This window comes from Chelonoidis abingdonii, chromosome 2 (genome assembly GCF_003597395.2).
Source record: "Chelonoidis abingdonii isolate Lonesome George chromosome 2, CheloAbing_2.0, whole genome shotgun sequence".
Classification (NCBI taxonomy): domain Eukaryota; kingdom Metazoa; phylum Chordata; order Testudines; family Testudinidae; genus Chelonoidis; species Chelonoidis abingdonii.
The window spans coordinates 264,038,523-264,060,427 of record NC_133770.1 but is presented as its reverse complement, the minus strand read 5'-3'; the positions used below and the strand labels follow the sequence as shown (position 1 = coordinate 264,060,427).

General features: G+C 45.4%; 1 protein-coding gene across 3 annotated transcripts in view; it reads right to left on the bottom strand.

Annotated features, from left to right (window-relative positions):
• Window positions 1–2,904: 2,904 nt before the first annotated feature.
• Window positions 2,905–21,905, bottom strand: part of GRHL2 (grainyhead like transcription factor 2) — a 148,261-nt gene continuing 129,260 nt past the window's right edge. For all 3 annotated transcript variants that reach the window (XM_032778504.2, XM_032778505.2, XM_032778506.2), the window contains exons 13-16: window positions 21,672–21,766; window positions 15,610–15,695; window positions 7,775–7,839; window positions 2,905–6,273 (exon numbers count right to left, since the gene is read on the bottom strand). In XM_032778504.2, coding sequence (XP_032634395.1) covers window positions 6,159–6,273; window positions 7,775–7,839; window positions 15,610–15,695; window positions 21,672–21,766 — 361 coding nt within the window. In that variant the 3' untranslated portion in view covers window positions 2,905–6,158. The remainder of the gene's footprint in view (window positions 6,274–7,774; window positions 7,840–15,609; window positions 15,696–21,671; window positions 21,767–21,905) is intronic.

Sequence of the window (21,905 nt, the reverse complement as noted above, 5' to 3'; positions counted from 1 at the left end):
CTTATCAGGGCCTTCGGGGTGGGGGGCTGAGCGGCCAGCCCCGACCAGGACTGTTGCAGAAGTCTTGGCCCTGACAGGAACTCTGAACCCAGAGCCCCTCTCCTGTTCCTCCCCTTCTGCCCTCAGCCCTACTTATGACCCTCACCCCATTCCACCCCCCCTCTCCCACAACCTTGCCCGTTTCACTCCCCCCCCCACTCCGTCTCCCCCCGAGGCCTTTCCCCCCTGCCCAACTCACTCCTTTCGGTACCCTCCTCGCTGTGGGGGGAAAAGCTCAGGGCCGCAGCATGGAGCAAGAGCTTCTCCAGTGTCAAGGCTTGATGGGGAAAATTTTTCCAGGGCCCCAAATTGGCCGGGTCCCCTGGGTTCAGATCCCATAGGCCCATGCATTCATCTCCCACTGCCTCCCTCCCCACCCCACCCCCACACAATGTCATGAGGTTTGGGGAGGCTTAGTCTCCCCCAGCTGCCATTATGCACTGGCCAGGCAAGAGTCCCCAGCCCCACTGTTCAGCAGCCATCTTATCAGGTAGAAGCAGCCTGGAAGGATGGGGGTCTCCTACATCCTAAGTAAGTACCTAACCACTGGGCCTCCTCTTCTTCACAAGCCCAACTCCAGGAGCAGGTTCATGACTGAGACTCACTAGCCGAGCCAGACACCTCCCTGAAGCCCAACTTAGGTACCTAATTCTCTGAGAGTGAGGCAGGTTTTAGGACACATCCAGCGTCTTTGGCATCTTCCATTGGCTAATGTAGGTTTCTCCCAACTCAGTGTGCTGTCTTTCGTGAAACCCATGCTTAGTTCTCCCCACTCTTGGTTACACTGTATTAGGAGTCTTGGTGCCTAATTCAGGGTCGTGAATGCCAGTGATTTGCAAGGCACCTAAAAGTTATTGCACTGTCTTCCTATGGCCCTTGGTGGCACTTGCCAAAGGCCAGGCAGGCCATGGAAGAGCAAGGACATGAACTGAGCTTTCCTGGCTACTGCCTTAAGCAATGGCCCCGTCTTCCAGCCCATTCAGCAGCTGGAGCTGCTCACGTACACACCCCTGCTGTGGCTTTTGGGACAGTGACTGAAAAACCTGGCCAAGCAGAGGGAGCAGAAAAGCAGTTTACAGACTGCACACATGGGAAGAGAGACTTTTGCCAACTGTAATTATTATAGTGGCTCAATGCTGGCATACTCCAAGCCCTAGGGCTGCTACTCAGCAGCTAGGCCTTACAGATGCTAGCCATGGTGGGTCCCAGTCGGCTGTATGGCTAATGGAAAGGATATTTTACTGGGATTGGCAGGAAAGTTTGCCAATACTCCTGGTACAGAGCCTTAAAAAGTCACCGTTCCTGTGAGCAATATTAAGGTCTCTGGGGTGGTCCAACTGAGCATCAGGGCTCTTTGGGCCTAATGCCTCGGGGGGCCTACTCCAGTCCAGTTAGGAACTTGCTGGGTTAGTCTCGCTCATTGGGGCCCTGCTGCACTGACTCCCTGCCCAGCTTCTGCTGCTCTCCTATCACTCCCCCAGAGACCTGCATTCAGCTGTAACATCAGGCAGGCACAGGCTCTGCACACAGTTCCTGGGAGTTTCTCTGAGTATGTCGCTTCTCTACAGCTCCTGGCTCCCAGGCTTGCGCAATCCCTTCCTAGTCAGAGTCCTTTCTCTCACCTGGCCAGGAGGAAGGATAAGTGCAAGGGGAGGAGGGTTAATGGGAGTTGGAGTCACCTGCTTTGCAGATCCAGCATGACAATCAGCTTTGAAAATGTGCGCCTATTTGCTATGGAGCTTGGGGCAGTGCCCCATTCAATTAGCCCACATTTGCTGCCTTTGTTTTATGAAACTCATGGGGGCCTCAGGGCATGAATCAAACACTACACCAGTGTAATACTGTGCTTTGCTTCCCATGGATTACGGCTGCTATTGTACTTCCAGTCCCTACTTATAAATACACGAATATTGACTCCAGAGCTTGAGTAATGGGTATTTCCATCAACCCCTCTTGATTCCTTCAGAATAAGTGCTACTTCTACTTTTCTGGGAAGTTTCTTAGAGACACAAAGAGGAAATGGAAAAACAGTACCTAATGATGCACTATACACCAATGAACCTGTTGGACACCAGTCTCTCTCTTACATATGAATATTTATTACTTTCCTTCTGAAAAATGTACAAAAAAATAAAATACCTGTATTTATAGTTTAGCAATCCCCTCTCCCATTTACAACACTATTAAGTTACATGAGCTATTACCTTAATATAAACGCACAGTTTATGCATAAAGCTTCCTTGCTTGCCAGAGAGAGGGGCTGTCACAAAATTTGGCACAAACACACTTGTTTGTATCGTATCACAATTTAAATGACGTGGGGAAGGGACTAAATATTTTACATACTTTACACTTGAAAAGTCTCAGGAAGAGCATTCATTTCCAATTCCATGTCACACTACATGCTGCATTCAGAACAGCGGTGCAGCTTCGTTTTTATTGATAGCACTGAAGCCATCAATTCCATTCAATCTGCAACGTTTAAACAATCCATAGCACGAAATAGAGGAAAATAAACAGGAACAGTGTCTGAAACAATATCATCTGTAGTTCCTTGATCAACACACTGTGCAAGAGAAGAGAGCGCAGGAGATACACACAAGGACGAAAAGTCAATTTTTTTTCTGAGTGTGTGCCCTTCAGTGGCAAAAATTCTCCAAACCTCACCAAATAGTAGTTATCACTAATCTTGGGGAGGGGGGAGGTGAGAGGGGAGGAGGAGGAAGAGGCGCTCTTTCCCCACAACAAAAAATGTAGCCTTCAAAACGGGTTACGATTCTATGCATTTGCTTTGGGCTATAAGCAGCTGAAATATGTTGGAGCAGCATCAGACTTCAGATTTTTATTGCATAGTTTGGCTTTCATAATAAGGCATTCAATGGACGGCTATACAAACAAATTTATTAAATGAACCACTGACCGCTCAGGAAGTACTACTGCTTGCATTATAGCTTTGGTCTTTTGTGGGACAGCTTCTATGCACAGTCCTATTGGAATGTTTAAAAACTAGTGTAACATCTGTAAACACTAAGCTGCCCTTAGTGTAAAGCGCTCCATGCACCAGCTGCCTTTCGGACTCCACTAGTTCATATTCAGGACTCTTCGTTTGCAGGAGGAGACTTTTGTTCTTTTAAACCAATAACCACAAAGTGTCAAAAAAAAAAAAAAACAAAACCCCAACCCAGCAAGCTAACACAGGCATTTTTGTCCTCTGTTGCACCATTGCCAAAGCTCACTCCCATTTAAATTAGGAGCACATTTTAAATGTAAGCTATGTTATTCATCATAGGATTTGATGACGGATACATGTTTTAACCAGTATGAATGTAAATAAATGCATGGGATTTTTCCAGGCCAGCTGAAGCCTTTGAACCAATGTGTAATGGATATTTAGACTGGACGGAGGTGCTCTCCCATTGTTCTAGGAGCTTGAGTTACTGGCACTGGGCCTTCCTGTGACTTGAACTGCTCCTTTTGATGAAAAGCCCTGAAAGGCAAGTTCAGGGTCCTGTGGTTCTCCTTCCACAACTCATGCTGTCACTAAAACCTAAAGCAGGGCAGCAAGCTTTGTTCTCTGTAACGCTTTAGGTGTTTGTGATGCCATCCGCTGGAGCTCCTAAACTTCAGATCAGTAACGCTGAAGAAGAAACGATTATCAGATTTGCTTAATGTAGCTATATTAGTCACTGTTAAACCTGTCTCTATATCGGGCCAAATCCTGCTTGCCGTACTCATCCAAAGAGGTCTTTAGCTTCAGGCAGGCTTCCTGTGTGAGTAAAGCCAGAAGGATTTGGCCGTTGTATCACTGTCATGGGATCCTAAACATTTTATTCTGAAGTATATTTTACAAAATCTTTTCAGTTAATCTTGGATGCACCTTCTCTTTTGCAGATTGTGCACAAGCTGCAGCTCCTGAGCCTGGGATTAGAAAGATGTTTTGTCTCACCCCTGTTCACATTTCCTAAAACCCTACAGTTCTCACCCGTCCTAAGCTAGCAAGCAGCAGTGCTCCAGGACAGTGGGACACACTGCAACCCACAGGACATTCATATCGTATCAATTATGCAGGCAAGAAGGAATAAACACATTCCTGGGGGAGGGAATGCAAAGTCCATTATTAACCCAAGCACTGCTGCTCCATATGCAGGTTTTGCTGAGTCTTTCTTTATCTATGTCAACTATGTGGTGAATCCAGAATCCCCACTGACATCTGCCAAATTGATGTGTATTACTAAATAGTCTAGTATCAAAAGCCACAGATGGGTAAAATAGATAAAAGAGCTTGCCTGATATCAAAGGGCTCATAGGCTTATTTACCTTTACTCACAGGCTTAACTTTAAGTACATGAATAGCCCCACTGGGCCCTTGTGAGATGCCTTAGAATCCCAGAAAATTCTTCCATTTAAAAAAGAAAAATACAAGAACAAATCCATCAACTCAGCAGGACTATGCATCATACCCAGGCCTGAATCTAACCTGCCAGAATTCACTTCTTTTTATGAAGAGTCAGAAATAAAGATCTGGCCCAAGTCGGGTAGATCCTTGCTCCAAACAAAAGCCAAATTCAAATACCACCAGATTCCTATTCCTCAGCGTGTCCACTATTATACCTCATCACAGGTAGGTGAGAAAAGCAGCCGTGTAGGACTGTGTGTGGTATGAAAAGGTCATGACACACCATTTAGCACTACTTAATGCAGAGCAAGCTTCAGCTGGGGAGGGGAAATAAAAAAATAGAAGATCTACAGTGCAGACAGAAATACAGCAAAAAGCAGATTCTGGATATGTTGGGTTTGAGTCTCCCCTGAACCGTGCCTGGGTTCCAGTCCTGCAAATGGGTACGTACATGCTGAACTACTGTTGCCAAGTATTGATGTCAATAGGACTACATATGTGAGTACAGGGTTGGGAGCTTACATCTGTACAAAGCAAGTGTTAAAACAATACCACCAGATCAGACTGGCAGCATTTTACACCCACCTTTGCACAGATGGCAATGACAATACGAGGTGCAAAGCAAGAGAGAATCAGGCCCATTAACCTGGGCAAACATTTCTGCAGGTGGCCATTGCAACAACATGACTAAAATGGACCAGCATGGAGGCAGAAAGGAAAGTATTTTGGAGAAAAAAAAAAGACACACACCAATAGAACCCAAACAATTGAGTGCATTCAACTTTTAGAGGCAATGGACCAAATTCATCCCCAAATTTAGCCCTTTGAAGTTAATAGAGTTACACCCGGGAGGAATTTGGCCTGATACTTATAAATATTCCAGTATAAATACTGAACCAAACCCATGAATCAGATGTGAATATTAGCTTCCCAGCACAGCCTCACCTCTCAGCAGTTTGCAGAAATCTAAACCTCTCAGAGAGGAGAGACTCGGTTCACCCTTAATCCAAACACAAAAAAACGCAGTGGTAGTAAACATGCCCATGTACAGTAGGTTAAAATATATTATTGCATATTATAAACATTATATACAAGGTTAAAATGGTATTTTTTTCAGCTTACTTACAAATTACAATATAGATGAATGCTCACTTACACGTCCTCGTTGCTACGTGCGGAGAACTACCAAAGTATTTGGCAAGACTGTGCACTACAGAGCAATAGGCATCATTCTGAGCAGGTGAATTCAGTTGGCCACTTTCCCCATCTTTAGCACTGCACCAATTAGTAGCATCAGATTTTCTGGCAACTGATTGTGGAGGGGGCTATCGTTAAAGCGATTTCAACCAGATTTCCCAAGTTGGACCAATCCAATTCCTTTCCCTCATTTAGGGGGCACTTGTACTGTTTTAACATCTGGGTTCAAAAGTTGCTATTTCACATGAGTCGGGGGTGACTGGTCTGGTAATCGTTTGTACATTGAAGAGGGGGGAGCAATAAATAAGGGGTCAAGTGAACGTGTGGCCTCCTGCTTGACAGAATCAAGTCACTGTTTGTTGGGTTTGTTTTTAGTGTTGAATAACAAAGTGGGCAACATTTTCAATGCATTTTTGTAACAGCTTCTCTGATCAGCGTCGACAAGTCTGCCAGGGTCCCGGGGAATGTTCTTCTTCACAACAAGGATGAAATGCTGTGGTTCCTCAGGAAAGGGCCCTGAGCTGGGCTAGATCTCAGTCAGCGTGATCTTGAAGCCTTCCACGGTGCTCTCCATGTTCAGGATGAAAGTGTCCTCATTGGAGTAGTGCTCAATGATGTTATCATCCATGTTTACCAAGATTCTGGTGAAAATGAAGAAATCAGTATTCTTACATACATGGCCAATCAAGGGGAAGATTCTGCACTCTTGCCCAAAGCAATGCTGCCTGGTTAGGTGTATTCGCTGCCTAATCCTGACTGACCCCAAACTGCATGGGCGAGAAGCTATAAGGGACATACAGCAATCTGTTTCAGAGTCCCACTGATGAAATCTCTTCCTCTTCCTGAAGAGAATAGAATAGCCCCCTCCCACATCCCCTCCTTCGGCCATGCACTGTGAAATCTCAATGGGGGTGGGAGAATGGATTTAGTTTGTTTGTTTTATTTTCTTTACTTATAGCCTCTGGACTAGAGGAAGCTGCCAGAGCTGGGTCTCCTGTAGTACTTATAAGCTCTGCAGGACAAAAGAGAGCTGCCAGGGGCAGGACATCGGTGGAGTTTATAAACTGCCTTGACGTAGAGCTACAGCCAAAGCTTCTGCATCCTGCAACTCTAACAAAGCTTCCCCACTCTCCCTGCCCCAGTAGCTCATATTTGCCTGCACAGGAGTTGGGCTGCCCAAATTCATCTTGCTACTCCCAGCCTGCTGTATATACACATGGAGGGTTACTGCTGTGTGAGTCAATGATCTTTGGGAAATGATTTGTAGCTGGGTGTGAAGCCTGAGCTACACCACATGTGGTGGGCTGCTGTAAAGGTCAGCTTGTATGTGAGACTATAATGTTTCCTCGTTCGTTTTGACAAAAATAGCTTCTTCTAGGAAACGTAACAGCTGAATATGGTGTTAGGAAGAAGCTGACTTAAAAAGCAAACTGGAATTTCTTTGGAAGCCATCGAAATTCTGCCCCCCCCCCCCCCCCCCCCCGCCCCAGAACACTTTGTTCAGGTAGAATTAAGGCTGTAAATAGATGCCAATTAATTAAAAATGATGTTACTAGAATATTATCATTATTCCAAAGTAAACATTGGAAGTCAGGATATTAAGTTTGGGAGGTGGGAGGTTGGTTGTTTTTAAAATATTGGTACATTTGAATCATTGCAAAAGGTCTAAAGTTACTGAGCTAATGTTCTAATACTGAACATAGTTCTACCCGTCCCTCAACTACCTGCTCCCTGTCAAACTTTCAGCTCTGGGGACATAGACTATTCCAGGAAACCCTACATCCTGCCAAGTCCATTCTGCACACACCCACTAGTTAAAGGCTGGAGAACCAATAGGCCAGAAAATCATAAAGATTACTGATATGGTCTGCACAGGACTCTGCTCTCACCCCATTATGGGCTTGATACCCAGCTGTACCCCATTTAGTCCATACATTCTGAACCTACGTGCTCCAGACACAGACTAGAGATCAACTTTTTCAATATTGTTCACGCTTTGTCATCTATTTGGGTTCAGGACTTGCTTCCTATTAGGCATTTGTACAACACAGAGCACAATGGGGCCATGATCTTAGCTGCAGTCTCTGAGCACTACTGTACCAAAAAATCATAATGATTAGTTAAGGTTTTACTTTCTCTTACCCCTTTTTGCTTTTCTTGTAAAGTTTTGCAATCTTTTCTACTGGAAGCCCATATTTCTCAGATATCTGAAATCATTAAACAATGACAACAACAAGAATTAAAGATAAACGAGGAATAGGAAAAACATTCTGTACCTTTAGGATAAGATATTGAAGCACCAACTCATGCAGACTCTTTTAGCAAATATATATATATATATATATTTCCCATGTTAAAAGGGCCACCACCAACCTACTTTCATGGACAATGTGGCCTAATTGAAGACTGTGTGTGTGTGTGTGCGTCAGTTCAGCATGACTTTGAGAAAATGGAATGTTTTCAAAAGCTCAATGAGAATAATTGCTGTGAAATGGAGAATGAAGAGCAACAAATACTCAGTACTCCAGCACTAAAGGCAGTCTCAGAAGTAAAGGCAAATGCTACTACAAAAATCAAAACATAGCTTCCTAACATCAAGGAGTGGTCATGACCAGAGCCTCCTAGGAAGTCTTTAGGGACATTGAAAGACTGATCTAATTTATCTGAGAAGTGCTTGGACATGATGGGTGTTGTGTAAAAGCTAATAAATAAGGCACCAACAGATGTCGCTCAAGAATATATAGTATAATTCCTGGATTTTTCAGGACCAATAAAACGTGTTGGGCACTGCAAATGTCTGTGTCTGGCCACTCTGACAATGGGCCTGGTAGGAACCGCAAGACTAGATCAGGGAGATTTGATAAGAGATTCAGGTGCCATCCACACATCTGGTTTTAGACCCCATAAGGAATGTGATGCAGTTTAAATTTTGGCAGTGTGGTTTCCATGTGAAATTTGCAAACTGTCAATTTTATTAGGGCTGTGCTTTGTCAGGCTGGTGCTCTCAGTCATGGCTCTGACATGGTTCATTGCCTCTGGAAATGGCTGGATGTGCTAATGCTAGGCCTGGTCTCATATTAGCATTCGTATTACAATAACACCAAGAGGTCTCCATGAGGACCAAGGACCTATCACATTAGGAAATTCACAGCCATATAGTAAAGCACAGTCCCTGTCCCAAAGAGCTCACAATCTAACGTAAACAAAACATAACAGGTGGGTTTATCAAACATGAAGAGGGATAGGAGAGAGAAAGGACACAGGTAATGCTAAAAAGATCATGCAAGATTCTGAGCACTCTCAATTCCCACTGGTTTCCATGGGAGTGGGGGTTCTCAGTATCTCCCAAGCCCATGCAGCAGCTTGCAGGGCCAGGCCCATTGTTCACAGAAGGATGGTTAAGATGTTCTAAACTGATTTGCATTAAAAACCAGTTAACACTCTGCTAACATGAAGAAGGCTTGAGAGGTGAGGTTTGTTCCTTAGTTAACAGCATGTAACTGCTTACAAAGTTAGACTCCAATCCTGCATTGTGATCGAAGCAGGTGGGCTGCTGTGGGCATGTAGCTGACGTTGCAGTATTGAAGGCTTAGACAGTATCCTTATCAAGCTAATCACAGTCAGTACTGCTACTCGGGAAAGCTCTTTCACTGCTTTTTATTCTCCACCAAGGAGGCAGGGTGGTTACAAGTGTCAAGAGGTGAACATACCTATAGATGTGCATACTGTCTGGGAGAGGAGGGAAGAAAGAGAGACAGCAGATTAAGGCTAAAAGGTGAAGCTCTGAAAGTAATTTAGCTGAAATGAAAACCAGAAGTGATAGAAAAAGTGTCGAAGTCTGATTGCTAAAAGAGGGGAGGTTTAAAAGTACACAGAAGGCAAATTGCCCTGTCACTGTAATTCAAGAAGAGGCAAGAGAATCCGTAAGAGTAGCTGCCATTGCCAGGCATCAAATTCCCATTTCCTCCTTTTATTTTCCCCTTATTATCTGTATTACTGTTGCGCCCAGGAGCTTGAGTCATGGACCCATTTTGCTAGGCACTGGAGAAACACAGAATCCTGCAATCCTTGTTGAGTAGTGACCAGGGGTCAGATAATATCAGGTAAGTGGCTGCTGCTCTCGGGTGTTCCCAAGTCTACACTTTCATTTGAAAAAAAGCATTAAGAGTCTATACCTGTTGGTTGGGAAGAAATCCTTGAACATGTTACTCAAATGTAAAGTGGTGCAGCAGTGTCTGCCTGAGTCTGCAGACAGGCTCAACTAATAGGTGTGTGACAGATACAGACTGCCCCTTTCACCTCATTGGGGAGCTGACTCTGAAGCCTAATGATGACTTAAATGTCACTATTTTAACAAGCTATTAACACAGCTACATGAAAGAGTTGCTGAATTTTTATCTCTGTCCCTTGGCAATGTTTACTGAAAATGTCAGGCAGACATGGAAAAGAAAATCTCCTTGTCCCAAGGCCGTTTGACAGCAGCTAATGCATAGCATACTGCACATACCAAGGCAAAGCCTTCCTGGGAAGCCTCAGTGGACCTAAGATACATGTACCACATGTTTTTGGAAGTGGTTTGGGATGTCCCATTCTATGTATATTATTAGGAGATACTTTGGGGGAATGCCTCATTTGCCAAACCATAGGGCAGGTGCAGGATTTATATAACGTGTCCGGATTACTGGGCTTTGGGAAATACCTGAAGTTGATTGAGTTAAGCACATTTCTGAGGAACCACTAAAGATTCTGCCAACTACTTAGAATAGTAAACTATAGAGGCAGGGCTTAGAGCGGGGTTATGGGAAAACCTCTGATTCAGAAGGCTCTGAAAAGGAGCAGCCACAGCAAACGTGCTAGAATCTTAAAGTGCTGTTATAGAATCAGAGAATTTAGAGATGTACTGTCAGGGCATCTCATTTTACACCCTCTTCCAAAGCAGGAGAGTTGGGAGTAGGGATCCTTCCAAAGTAGGCTAGTATGCAGAATATTCTCTGGAGCTGTCACCAGTCTCATTATAAATAACCCAAATAATAGGACTTCTACCCTTTCCTCAGGGAGACTATAACACAGTAGAATAGACCTCTCTGTTAGGAACATTATCCTAACATTCAGCCTTCATATTCCCTTCCTGTATTTCATCTCATTGCTCCTAGTTCGAGTGGTCACCCTTAAAATATTGGCCAATTGCCTCAGATAACTAAGGGGTTGTCCATGTGGCATGTTAGTCCGCACTAGAGGCATGTAAATTCTAGTGCGCACTAGCATGTTGTGCACTAACTGGCCCACATGGACCCTGCTGGTGCCGCAGACGACAGCGGCAGTCATTGAGCTGCTCAATTGCCTGCTGCTGTTTTCCACGGCACATCGGCAGAAGGTCCTTCTTCGGTGGCGCGACGGGAGCGGAACTGGAAGCGCCTGTGCACTCCGTGGGGAGATGACAAAATGCCACCCCCCGAATCCTGGCGCCCTAGGCCACCGCCTAGGGTCGCCTAACGGAAGCGCTGGCCCTGGAGCTCTCCTGTCGTTACTATAACAATGAACGAGACTCCTAAATAGCTAAAAAATATCCTTGGCACTTTATAGTCTTTTGAGTAAGCGATCTGTTGATATCACATAGGCCAATATTGGCCTAAAACACTATCTTTAAACATCTTTCTTTCTATTACGAATTTGTTAAGCACAAATAGCACCTTCTGTGTTTACATAAAGAAAGACAGGGTCCCTGCTCAGAGCAATTTGCTGTCTGAATGTAAATTGACATAAGACATGGGACAAAGGGAGAAGCTGTGAGGATGATGTTAGTTTAGAGATTTTGGTTGTTTTTGTCTAATCTTTCTCTTCCTGCAGCCTGTCCCCTGCCTGTGCAGTGGGTTATATCTCCTCACTCCACCAATCCCTGTTCCAGGGGTGGGCAAACTACGGCCTGCAGACCATGTCCAGCCCATCAGATGTTTTAATCCAGCCCTCGAGCTGCTGCCGGGGAGCAGGGTCTGGGGCTTGCCCCACTCCAGTGTCCCAGCTGGGGAGCGGGGTCAAGGGCTTGCTCTGCTCCGGGTGTGCCATGGCTCCCGAAAGCAGTGGTATGTCTCCCCTCTGGCTCCCAGCCCGGGGGCTCCGCACGCTGCCCCAGCCCCAAGCACCTCCCCCACAGCTCCCATTGGCTGAGAACCACGGCCAATGGGAGCTGCAGGGATGGCACCTGCAGACGGGGCAGCATGCAGAACTGCCTGGCTGGCAGGGCTGGTGCAACCCATTAGGCGACCTAGGCGGTTGCCTAGGGCACTAGCATTTGGGGGGCAGCATTTCAGATCCTTTGGCGGCAACTGCGGTGGCTGGATCTTCGGCCGCCCCGGTCATCGTCGGCATTTAGGTGGAGGGAGCTGGGGCAGGGCACCGCGGGGAGGGCAGCCTGCAGCAAGTAAGGGGGGGCAGCACACAGGGGAACTCCCCACCCCAGCTCACCTCTGCTCTGCCTCCTCCCCGAGCACGTCGTTGCCGCTCCACTTCTTCTGCCTTCCAGGCCTGCGGCACCAAACAGCTGATTGGCGCTGCAAACCTGGAAGGCAGAAGTGGAGCGGCAACGACGTGCTCGGGGAGGAGGCAGAGCAGAGGTGAGCTGGGGCAGTGAGCTGCCGCACGGCTCCCCGGGCTAGGGGGAGCTGCCGCGGGGGAGGGGGCACAGGGAAGAGAGGGGATCTACTGCAGGGAGGGCATCTCAGGGTGGGGGGGGGTGGAGAGCTGCTGCAGGGGGGTGCGCCTTAGGATGGAGGGAGGGGAAGAGCTGCCACAGGGCTTGGGAGTGGGGCACAAGGTGGAAGTTTCGCCTAGGGCACGAAACATCCTTGCACCCACCCTGTTAGCTGGCACTGCACCTCCACATAGGAGCTGAAGGGGGAACATGCTGCTGCTTCTGGGAGTCTGTAGCCTACACCCCTGTCCTCCTCCTATGCCCCAACCCCCTGCCTCAGCCCTGATCCCTCTCCTGCCCCCCAAACCCCTCGGTCCCAGCCCAGAGCACACTCCTGCACCCTAAACCGCTCATCCCCAGCCCCACCCCAGAGCTTCCATGCCCAGACAGAGACCTCATTTTGCCACTCCAACCCCCTGCCCTAGCCCAGAGCTCCCTCCTGCACCCTGTACTCCTCATTTCTGGCTCTACCCCGGAGCCCACACCCCCAGCTGGAGCTCTCACCCCATCCTGCACCCCAGCCCCCAATTTTGTGAGCATTCATGGCTCGCCATACAATTTCCATACCCAGATGTGGCCCTTGGGCCAAAAAGGTTGCCACCCCTTTCCTGTTCGGTTTCCTGCATAACGCCTCTTTGGTCTGGAGTTCACAGGGAGGGGAGAATTTCACTAAAACTAACTCGACTCTCTTGACTCTCTGGGCTGCAGGTACCCAGCAGAGGAAAGCCAGCCTGTAGCAGCAGGGATACAGTGGCACAGGAAACGTGACCTGGAATTCCTGCTCCACTGGGGTCTTGGAGATCACCAGCACAGCCCACAAAGCATGAAGTTCAGAATGGCCGGCTGGCTGGGAGGTGTATTGATTCCTCTCTGGCTGGGAGTTAAAATTACTGCCGTCTCTCTGCAGCGCAGGTGATTCCATGGGGAAGTTGCACTCAGACAGTACATCTGACCCATTATATTCCAATTTTTGTCCAGACAGGTTCATTTGTTACTTTTTAGTAACCATGGGAGAGATAATTCCCTGCTTGGGAGATGCCTGATTTTTTCCCTCTGCAGCTAGAATAAAGCAAATGGCCCCTTCTGGTCCTACAGAGTGTAATTCTGGAAGTACTCTATTGAAATCAATGGAATGACATTGATTTAAAATCAACTCAAGCAAAAGCAGAAGTAGGCCCCTGACAGTCAGCAATCAGCAGGAAAGCAGTGTTTTGTGATTGCTGATCTTTTTTTCTAGACACTACTGATATGTATAACTGTTCTCTGCTGACCACGAGTGCCTCGAGTAAAAGGCAAGCATACAAAGGATGAATATTTGCATCACGTCTTTGAGTCCGCCTACCTCTGAAACCTGAGACGGTAGCTATTCCCCAGAAAAGAGTAATCTGAGTAGGAAATTGACTGTTCTTTTGGAAAGTGATAGGAAGGAGAAGAATAAAATAAACCCTAAGGCTGAGAAAATACTGTAAAGTGTCATGGAAAATGCGGAGAACGCCAAAGATCAGGAAGTGTGAGATACAAGAAAAATGAATAACTTGTAAATACAAAAGCAGAGTTTGAATTAGGATCACTCAGGGAACCCTTCATTATTCAGGAGTTTGAGCCTTATTCTGTCAAACCTTATTACTGAGTTTAGAGTGTGTAAAAATACAAATGACCTTCTCATAAAATGAACTGCTGGAAAGACTGTGGGGAGAATACATGGTGCATGCAAATAAACAGCGTTTGGTATGGATGTCCCCATCATACCACCATTCTGCCTACCAACCAGAAGGTTTGTTTTCAGAATGTGTTCAAGATCACTAAAATGAACATTTCACTCCCAGACTAGATTTCATCAGTGCTAAAAACATATTACCGAACCCACAGCCATGCCTGTGGACAGGAAACAGGAACTTTTTCTGTCTCTGAGCTATTTCTCCTATCTTTTCAAATGCACATTGCCTAGCGAATAGGCACAGAGATGAAGAGGACGTTTAGGTCTAAACTGATGATAACCCACCTGGAGCTCAGCTACAACGACAAGATCAAATCCTGTTATGTATCAGAGGGGTAGCCGTGTTAGCCTGGATCTGTAAAAGCAGCAAAGAGTCCGTGACACCTTATAGACTAACAGACATTTTGGAGCATGAGCTTTCATGGATGAATACCCACTTTGTCAGATGCATCGACGTCTGTTAGTCTATAAGATGCCACAGGACTCTTTGCTGCTTTTACAGATCCTGTTATAACATTATTAATTAGACAGCAAACTTTTCAGGGCCCTTAGAACTACTTCATTAGTCAGCCATCTGTTCTCCCCTGCTACTGGCCTGTTACAGGGGACTGTAACCCAGCACATTTTGTTCTAGACCTCTGCTGTTGGGCCGTATACAAGAACAAGCCCAACATTAACCCTGACAGTCCCAGTGTATTTTTTTAGTGCTCATAGCTGAGGACCTGGAAACAAGCTCTAAGTTGGTGATCCTGTCCCCTTCCCATTTCTCTTCTTAACTAAATTTTAACCTCTCTGCCTCACCCAGCCATCCTCCCCACAGCTCACTGGCAATCTGACATTTCCCATCCCCTCTCCACTCTGGGGTCTTCCCTGCACCCCACCAGACCTCACAATATGACCTTGACTTGTGCCAGGTCATCAAACTAAGATTAAACTTGGAGGTATCCACTGCTGATCAGGGATCACTGGATTGCAAGTAGCAGCAAAGCGAAAGCAGAGAAGCAGAGTGGGCGCAGACAGTTCATAAAGGGAAGGCAGGTCACTTTGGAAGGCTGGAAAAGAAAGGGAGTTGCTGGCAGAAGGTATCAAGGAGAGGAGAGGATTGGCTCTTGCCAAGTAACCATTAACAATCCTTTCACCCCCAGCAGAGCAACCCCACGAAAGCCCCAGGAAAAGGGATATTCACAGTCAGTATCCTAAGGTTAAAGAGCATTAGCAGTGGACACACATGCAGTTGCTACAGGCAAAGGTTTAAAGAGCTCTGAATCTCTCTTGCATAGGGAGGCATGTTGGAACACGCAGTCTGACCCTATTTTCTTCTTCAGGCATTTGTTAATTACCTCAGTTTCTCAAGACCCATAAATCAGCTGTACGAATTAGTCTTATCTCATTGACCTGCTGACAGTAGTGAATTTCAGATAAGGAGACATGCTCCAGAAAGTCTTTATGAAGCAGTTAAATATGTATGAGGATGGCTTTGTGTGTGCACTATGTGTTTTAAGTAATACTTTGAGAATCTCAAGATTTTTCTTTCAGTGGAAGATTAATGAGGTAGGGATGTAAGATACTTACCGCTTCCATTAGCCCCTTCACTGTGGGTGACTTTAGCATCAAAGCATCAAACACTTCATCAGTCTCTTTTCTCACGTACAGAAGCACTGAAAGAGCAAGGATCAAATTTGGAGCAGGCACAGACAACTGAGCAGATGAAATACGTCTTATTAAATAGGAAGCCAAATATTACATCTTGAATCAATGACAAATCAACACAAATAATGAAAGCCAGATGTTGTTGTTAAAAAATAACACCATCTCCTGTAAACACTGATGTAAACTTGCGGGAGGCATATTGGCTAGTTTGGAAATACACAAAGAAAATTAAACCAATTACATTAAATTTTTGAGGAATCCATGTTTTTATGAATTTAAGATTAATCAATAGTTTTATTGAAATATGGGAAGTCCCAGTTAAAGAGCATTTGAGCTATTGCTTTGTAGATTTTCAGTCTCTGGGCTGAATCATGGGATCAAACGACTGAAATTATAACCAGTTCTCTCTGCAACCTATTTATAAGATTTGCACCTCTCTAACCTTTAGCCAAAAGGCTAGGGAAAGGAATTCAGAAAAGGCAAGTTTACTTCGTAAATTAAATTTGCCTTTAGCCAATACCCTGAGAAAAAAGTAAGTTTAAAAAAAAGTAACATTCTTTGATGTTACCATTTTGGCAACTTTAAATATGCACCCTCAAAATGAAATCCAGTCAATGTCACAGAATGAGTTAAACGTAATTTCAGGCACTACAGGGGAGTTATTCAAAGGCACAAATGGCAGTTAGGCACTTACTTCCCATTGATTTTCATCTGCCCTTTGTGGCTTTGAAAATATCCTCCTCAGACCCCTGCCAATTTTTGTGGGTTTGCAATCACAGTTTCCTGTCTGATCTAGATGTTTTTTTTTCTCCCCTCTTGCTGCGCTAAACACCCACACAGATAAAAGAGGAGACCGATTGGCTGGATATTCAGGGGAAACGGTGAAAGACTCTACATAAAGTGCTGACACAAGTAAAGTAAACAAACTGAAAATTAGAAAAACACATTTCTTTGTCAAATCTCTTCACTTATATGAATCTTAGGTGTCACTTGTAACTGCAGTAGGTTAAACTTTTTTAGACAGATGTGTAAGATATTGATAATTATTTTTCTAAAGGGACAGTTTATTTCAAACCACCAGGATATTCAGCATCAATTAATGTATATTACATGCACATATACATATTCTATCAGATACTTAGAGAACCACGTGACAAACTGCACTAGCCATTATTTGTACCTGAAAATTGGAAATACAAAAAACAGAGACTAGTTTTTAACCCTTAGAGCCTGGAGGATATTTTCCACCAGATTATATTAATTTTACAATAGAATCACCTCCTTTGTAAGACAGAGGCAGAAGGGTATTTGCTATAGCAAGCCAGTGCCACTGGCTTTAATTCCCATTGGAAATATGTTTAAGTGTGAACATGGACACATTAGAAAGAATTGCAACTTCTTTGCCCAGGCTTTTGGGTGACTGAACTGTGCTCATACTTAGCGGTCAAGATCACTGTCCATTCTCTGCCTTAAAACTGTGGGCTTCAGGGGATCATGATGTTTTTGCTCCTCGTATTTAGCAATGTTAAGGACCTTACTATAGAACCATATAAAGTGCACCCAGGGATGGGTACAAGCCTTAAAAATCCATGTAATAGTGAAATGTAGGTAACCTAATCTATCTGGTGGTTTGTAGTAACACTATTTGCTTATTCAAGAATGGCTTTTTGGTGACTGGAAACAGTTCCTATGTAACTTTCAGCTTACATCCGAAAGGGGGAAAGCCACTCAATCAAATGTTAATGTTAGGGTAGTTAAAGTTAAATCTCTTTGGTGTACTGAGACCGTCAGAGAACATTATGTTGAACGAAGGATCCATTACAGAGATCATGGGGAACCAGAATCACTGCTATGTGTACACAGAACACGGAGTTGTAAATTTATGGTGTTTTAGTGGCGTGAATGGAATTCTGTCATTGATTCACTCAGTTATGTGATTCAAACATCTCTTATCACATCTGATTAAGTGTCCATCATACTGTCACTATTTCCATGTCATCTAGCCAGTCTCTCTTACAAAGGATAAATCACAGTGTTAGAGACAGGCTAGATACAGTAACAGACAGTGAGCTGTGTGTAGGGGCAAATCAGAAAAACTGTAACCTCAACGCTATCTGTTCCCAACTCTAAATATTCAGCATCTACTGTCTTCCCAGCTCTGGATTGCACTGTGTTACTTAATGCTCTAAGACCAAGAGTTTCAAATATAGTCCCTAAGGATAGACTCCTAAATCTATATTTAGGTGTCTAAATAAACAGCCCAATTTTCAAAAATGCTGAGCACCCAGCAGCTCCCTTGAAGTCAAGCAAAGCTGCTGGGATGTTCAGCTCTTTTGAAAAATCAGGCCACTAATTTAGGTGTCTAAATATGAAAATTTGAATTATGATGTTACAGAAGAATTCTGAAAAATAATGGATAGATTGCAGAATCAATGAAAAATCACTGGAGATGACTGGAACTCAGCAAATACTGAGAGCTTATGAAAAGAAAGATTCAATTTGCAGGAAGCATTTTAAGGGGTTCAGCAGGTGATGCACGTTTAGGGGAACTGGAAAAGAAAGTAGTTGGCAGAAGAACATGATGCAGGCAAAGAAGATCTTGGATGGATGACGTGGTACCCTGTGTGGATCAAAAGGACTGATTATCCACAAAGAGATTAGCAGAGGGCTGTACAGAATGGGCTAACATGGTGGCAAGCCTCCAGTAATGGAGATGCCACATAAAAAGAAAAAGAAATTTAGGAGCCTAACTTTGGGCACCCACTTTGAAAATTTTAGCCTCATGCCTCTCAGCCTTCAAACCTGCCAAGGTATGATACAAGTAACCAGAGTGTGACAAATTAGTGCAATGCGTTGTGTTGTAGGTTATAGATAATTGACAATGGAAGGAGATGTGATTTATGCAACAAAAAAGAGGAAGAAGTAGTTTACACAACTAAAGATGTGCTTTGCGCTGGTGGATCTTAACACTTCGGGTTTGTACCAGTGCAGCTATATCAGTGCAAATTCTCAGTGTAGACAAGACTTTAGGGTGGGTTTTATGTTCCATGTGAACAGCTCACATGACCCTACAAATCCAAATATCAGAAGGGTAGCCGTATTAGTCTGGAACTGTAAAAAGCGACAAAGAGTCCTGTGGCATCTTATAGACTAACTGAAGTATTGGAGCGTAAACTTTCGTGGGTGAATACCCACTTCATCAGATCCATGTCACATGCGTCTGATGAACTGGGTATTCACTCACGAAAAGCTTATTCTCCAATACTTCTGTTAGTCTATAACGTGCCACAGGACTCTTTGTCGCTTTTTACAAATCCAAACTATTTTAGTGTCATTTAGAGTGATTTTCTTGAGAGACATAAGCTAGAAAGACAAGGCATTCTTCAGGGTGGAGAATCTGAGACAGGTTGCAGAAAGTCTGCCAGGGCAGGAAAGCAAGCTGGAAGAGGCCTGGCTTGGGACCAGCAAAGTAAAACCTCTGGGTAGCACTGCATGAATGGGGATGTGAACAGGGCAGCTGGAGGCTGCTGGCTTTAATTAGTTCAAATTTTGTCACCATTAAAATGTTTTATGTTTTGAATTCTTCACCCTGACATAGCTGTGAATCCTGAATAACGTTAAAACAACAAATCACAGAACAAGAATTGCACAGGTGCTTTGATCTGTACAACAATGGCTCCTATGTGCATGCCTGTGTGATCTTCCTGAACCATATTATAAATTAATCACTCAACTGAAGGAATCAAAGCAAGTATCTCTCTCATGCCAGTTCACCATGCTGTTAGCTAGGAATTCTTTGTTGGGCCCAGTGGGTAGGGAGAAAAGGGTTTCACACCCAGCCCTGGCAACTGGCCCCTCTACTTTCAATGCGTGGTGCCAACACCCCCAAATCTGAACTGACCAGGGTTTTAGTCTGGCCAGATCTGGGTCTTTGGTTGGGCTTATCTCACATTTTCATTTTGATTTATAAAAATCTTTCTGCTTATTAATTCTAAGCAGACAACAGCATCCACCTAGTACATCTGGTACCCTTCAAAGATTCACGTACATCACCACTACGGCCAACAAAGCAAGATCACAGATCTAAGCACATGGAGAGACATTCCTGAAAAGGTGAAAGGACACCAATGTGTAGCACGTATCAGTGTTTTGTTGTCTTAATACTGTCAAGGATAGACACAGATACACACACACACTCATGATCTCAACGCATTGGCAGGTTTAATTGATCTGAACTATTCAAACCTCTGGAGTCTTCAGCAATATTTGACTGAAAGTCACATGAAAGCAGCTCTCTCACTGGACTAAATCCTTAATCCTTACAGTTTTTTCTCAGGCTAATCTCCCAATAAAGTCAGCAAGAGCTTGGATCTCTGTATCTGACCCAGTGTAGTGGGGCAGAGTGCCCCACTCCCTGTGAGAGTGAGCTGTGGCAGGCCAGGGGGTCTGCACAGACAGGGAGCCAATTAGAAAAGGACTTATGGGGAGCCAATCAAGGCCCAGATTGTAGACAGTCAATCAGGGCCAGGCTCAGATGTATATAAAGGCTGCCCAGAGCAGGCGCAGTCAGTCTGTCCCAGGCCTTTGAAAAGGGAAGGTCCGTCTCCAAGGCGGAGACTAACACCGTGGACAGCACAGCACAGCACAGTGCTGGGCAGGCTCAGGGAGGCTAGAAGGGTCTAGCCCCTAGCCCCTAGCCGCCAGGCTGCAGGCCTTGATGGGAAGGTCCTAGCGGGTTCAAGGGGCCGTAGGGGAAGCAGCCCAGGGAAACAGACTGAGGAGGAAAAGGAGGAGGACAGCAAGGCTGATGCCAGAGGGTCCCTGGGCCGGGACCCAGAGTAGAGGGCGGGCCTGGGTCTCCCACTCCCCCTTGCAGTACACCCAGCCATTGGCCGTAGGGAGAGACCTTTATACCATGCCAGATCCCTGCCAAGAGGGATTAGACCCAGAAGGCAATTGGACATGGTTGTATGTTGTGGCTGGAATGTGGGACTGCTGAGTATCGATCCCCGGAAGGGGGTGCAGATAGACTAAGGGGCACTGCCGGAGGGCAGTGGCCTCAAAGAGGATGCCACTGAGCAAGGGGCGACGTGGGTCCAGAGACGCCGACCGAGGACAGAACAACGGACGGGACACCACCAGCAGGGGGCGCTCCACTGGAAGCGAGCTAATTCCCAGAGTTACCAGCAGGAGGCGCCGGGTGGTGAGTCCTAACCCGTTTACACCCAGTGTATTGTGTCCTTTGTATTGTGGTCCTATCCAGAGCAAGAAAGTGCCAAGATGAATGCAAATGAAAAATAAGTAGTGAAGGATTTGTCAGGGGAACTTTTTTTGAACCTCAAAGTCTGTTTCAAGAGTTGGGAAACATTCTGGACAGTTTATTATTTTATACAACCACATTTGTCTATCCCTTCTCAAGAGAGCATGCAAACTGGTACCTATTGATTACCCTTAGCATGTTCTAGGAAGTCTCCTTGTATCATAATTGGTGTGGTGGCAGTGGGCCTGATTCTTCTGTCACTTACTCTATTTTTACACCATTGTAACGCTATGATTTTCATTTGAGTAATTTCTGGTTCACCCTAGACCAATGGTTCTCAAAGCCGGCCCGCCACTTGTTTGGGGAAAGCCCCTAGTGGGCCGGGCCAGTTTCTTTACCTGCCGCATCTGCAGGTTTGGCCGATCGCAGCTCCCACTGGCTGCCGTTCGCCGCTCCAGGCCAATGGAGGCTGCGGGAAGGGTGGCCGGCACATCCCTCAGCCCACGCCACTTCCTGCAGCCCCCATTGGCCTGAAGCGGTGAGCCGCGGCCAGTGGAAGCCACGATTGGCCAAACCTGTGGATGCGGCAGGTAAACAAACTGGCCCGGCCCACCAGGGGCTTTCCCTGAACAAGAGGCAGACTGGCTTTGAGAACCACTGCCCTAGACTGCATGACTGAAGAATGCAGACCAGTGCATTTATTTTCCTGATAATTAATTATTACCTCTTTTCAGTCCTTCTTCTTTCATTTGTTTCAAAGGCGACGGGCCAAACTCCTCCTCTGAAGACCGGAACATCCTTTTAACCAGGATGCTGCTACTAGAAAATAACAACACAGCCTTTTTGTCATAATACTGTCCTTCCAACAAGGAAGGAGCCAACAGTGACAGTTTATATCTCAGTCCATACTCAAGCAAAACTCCCACTAGCTTCTCAAGGAATGGTAGAGCAAGAACTG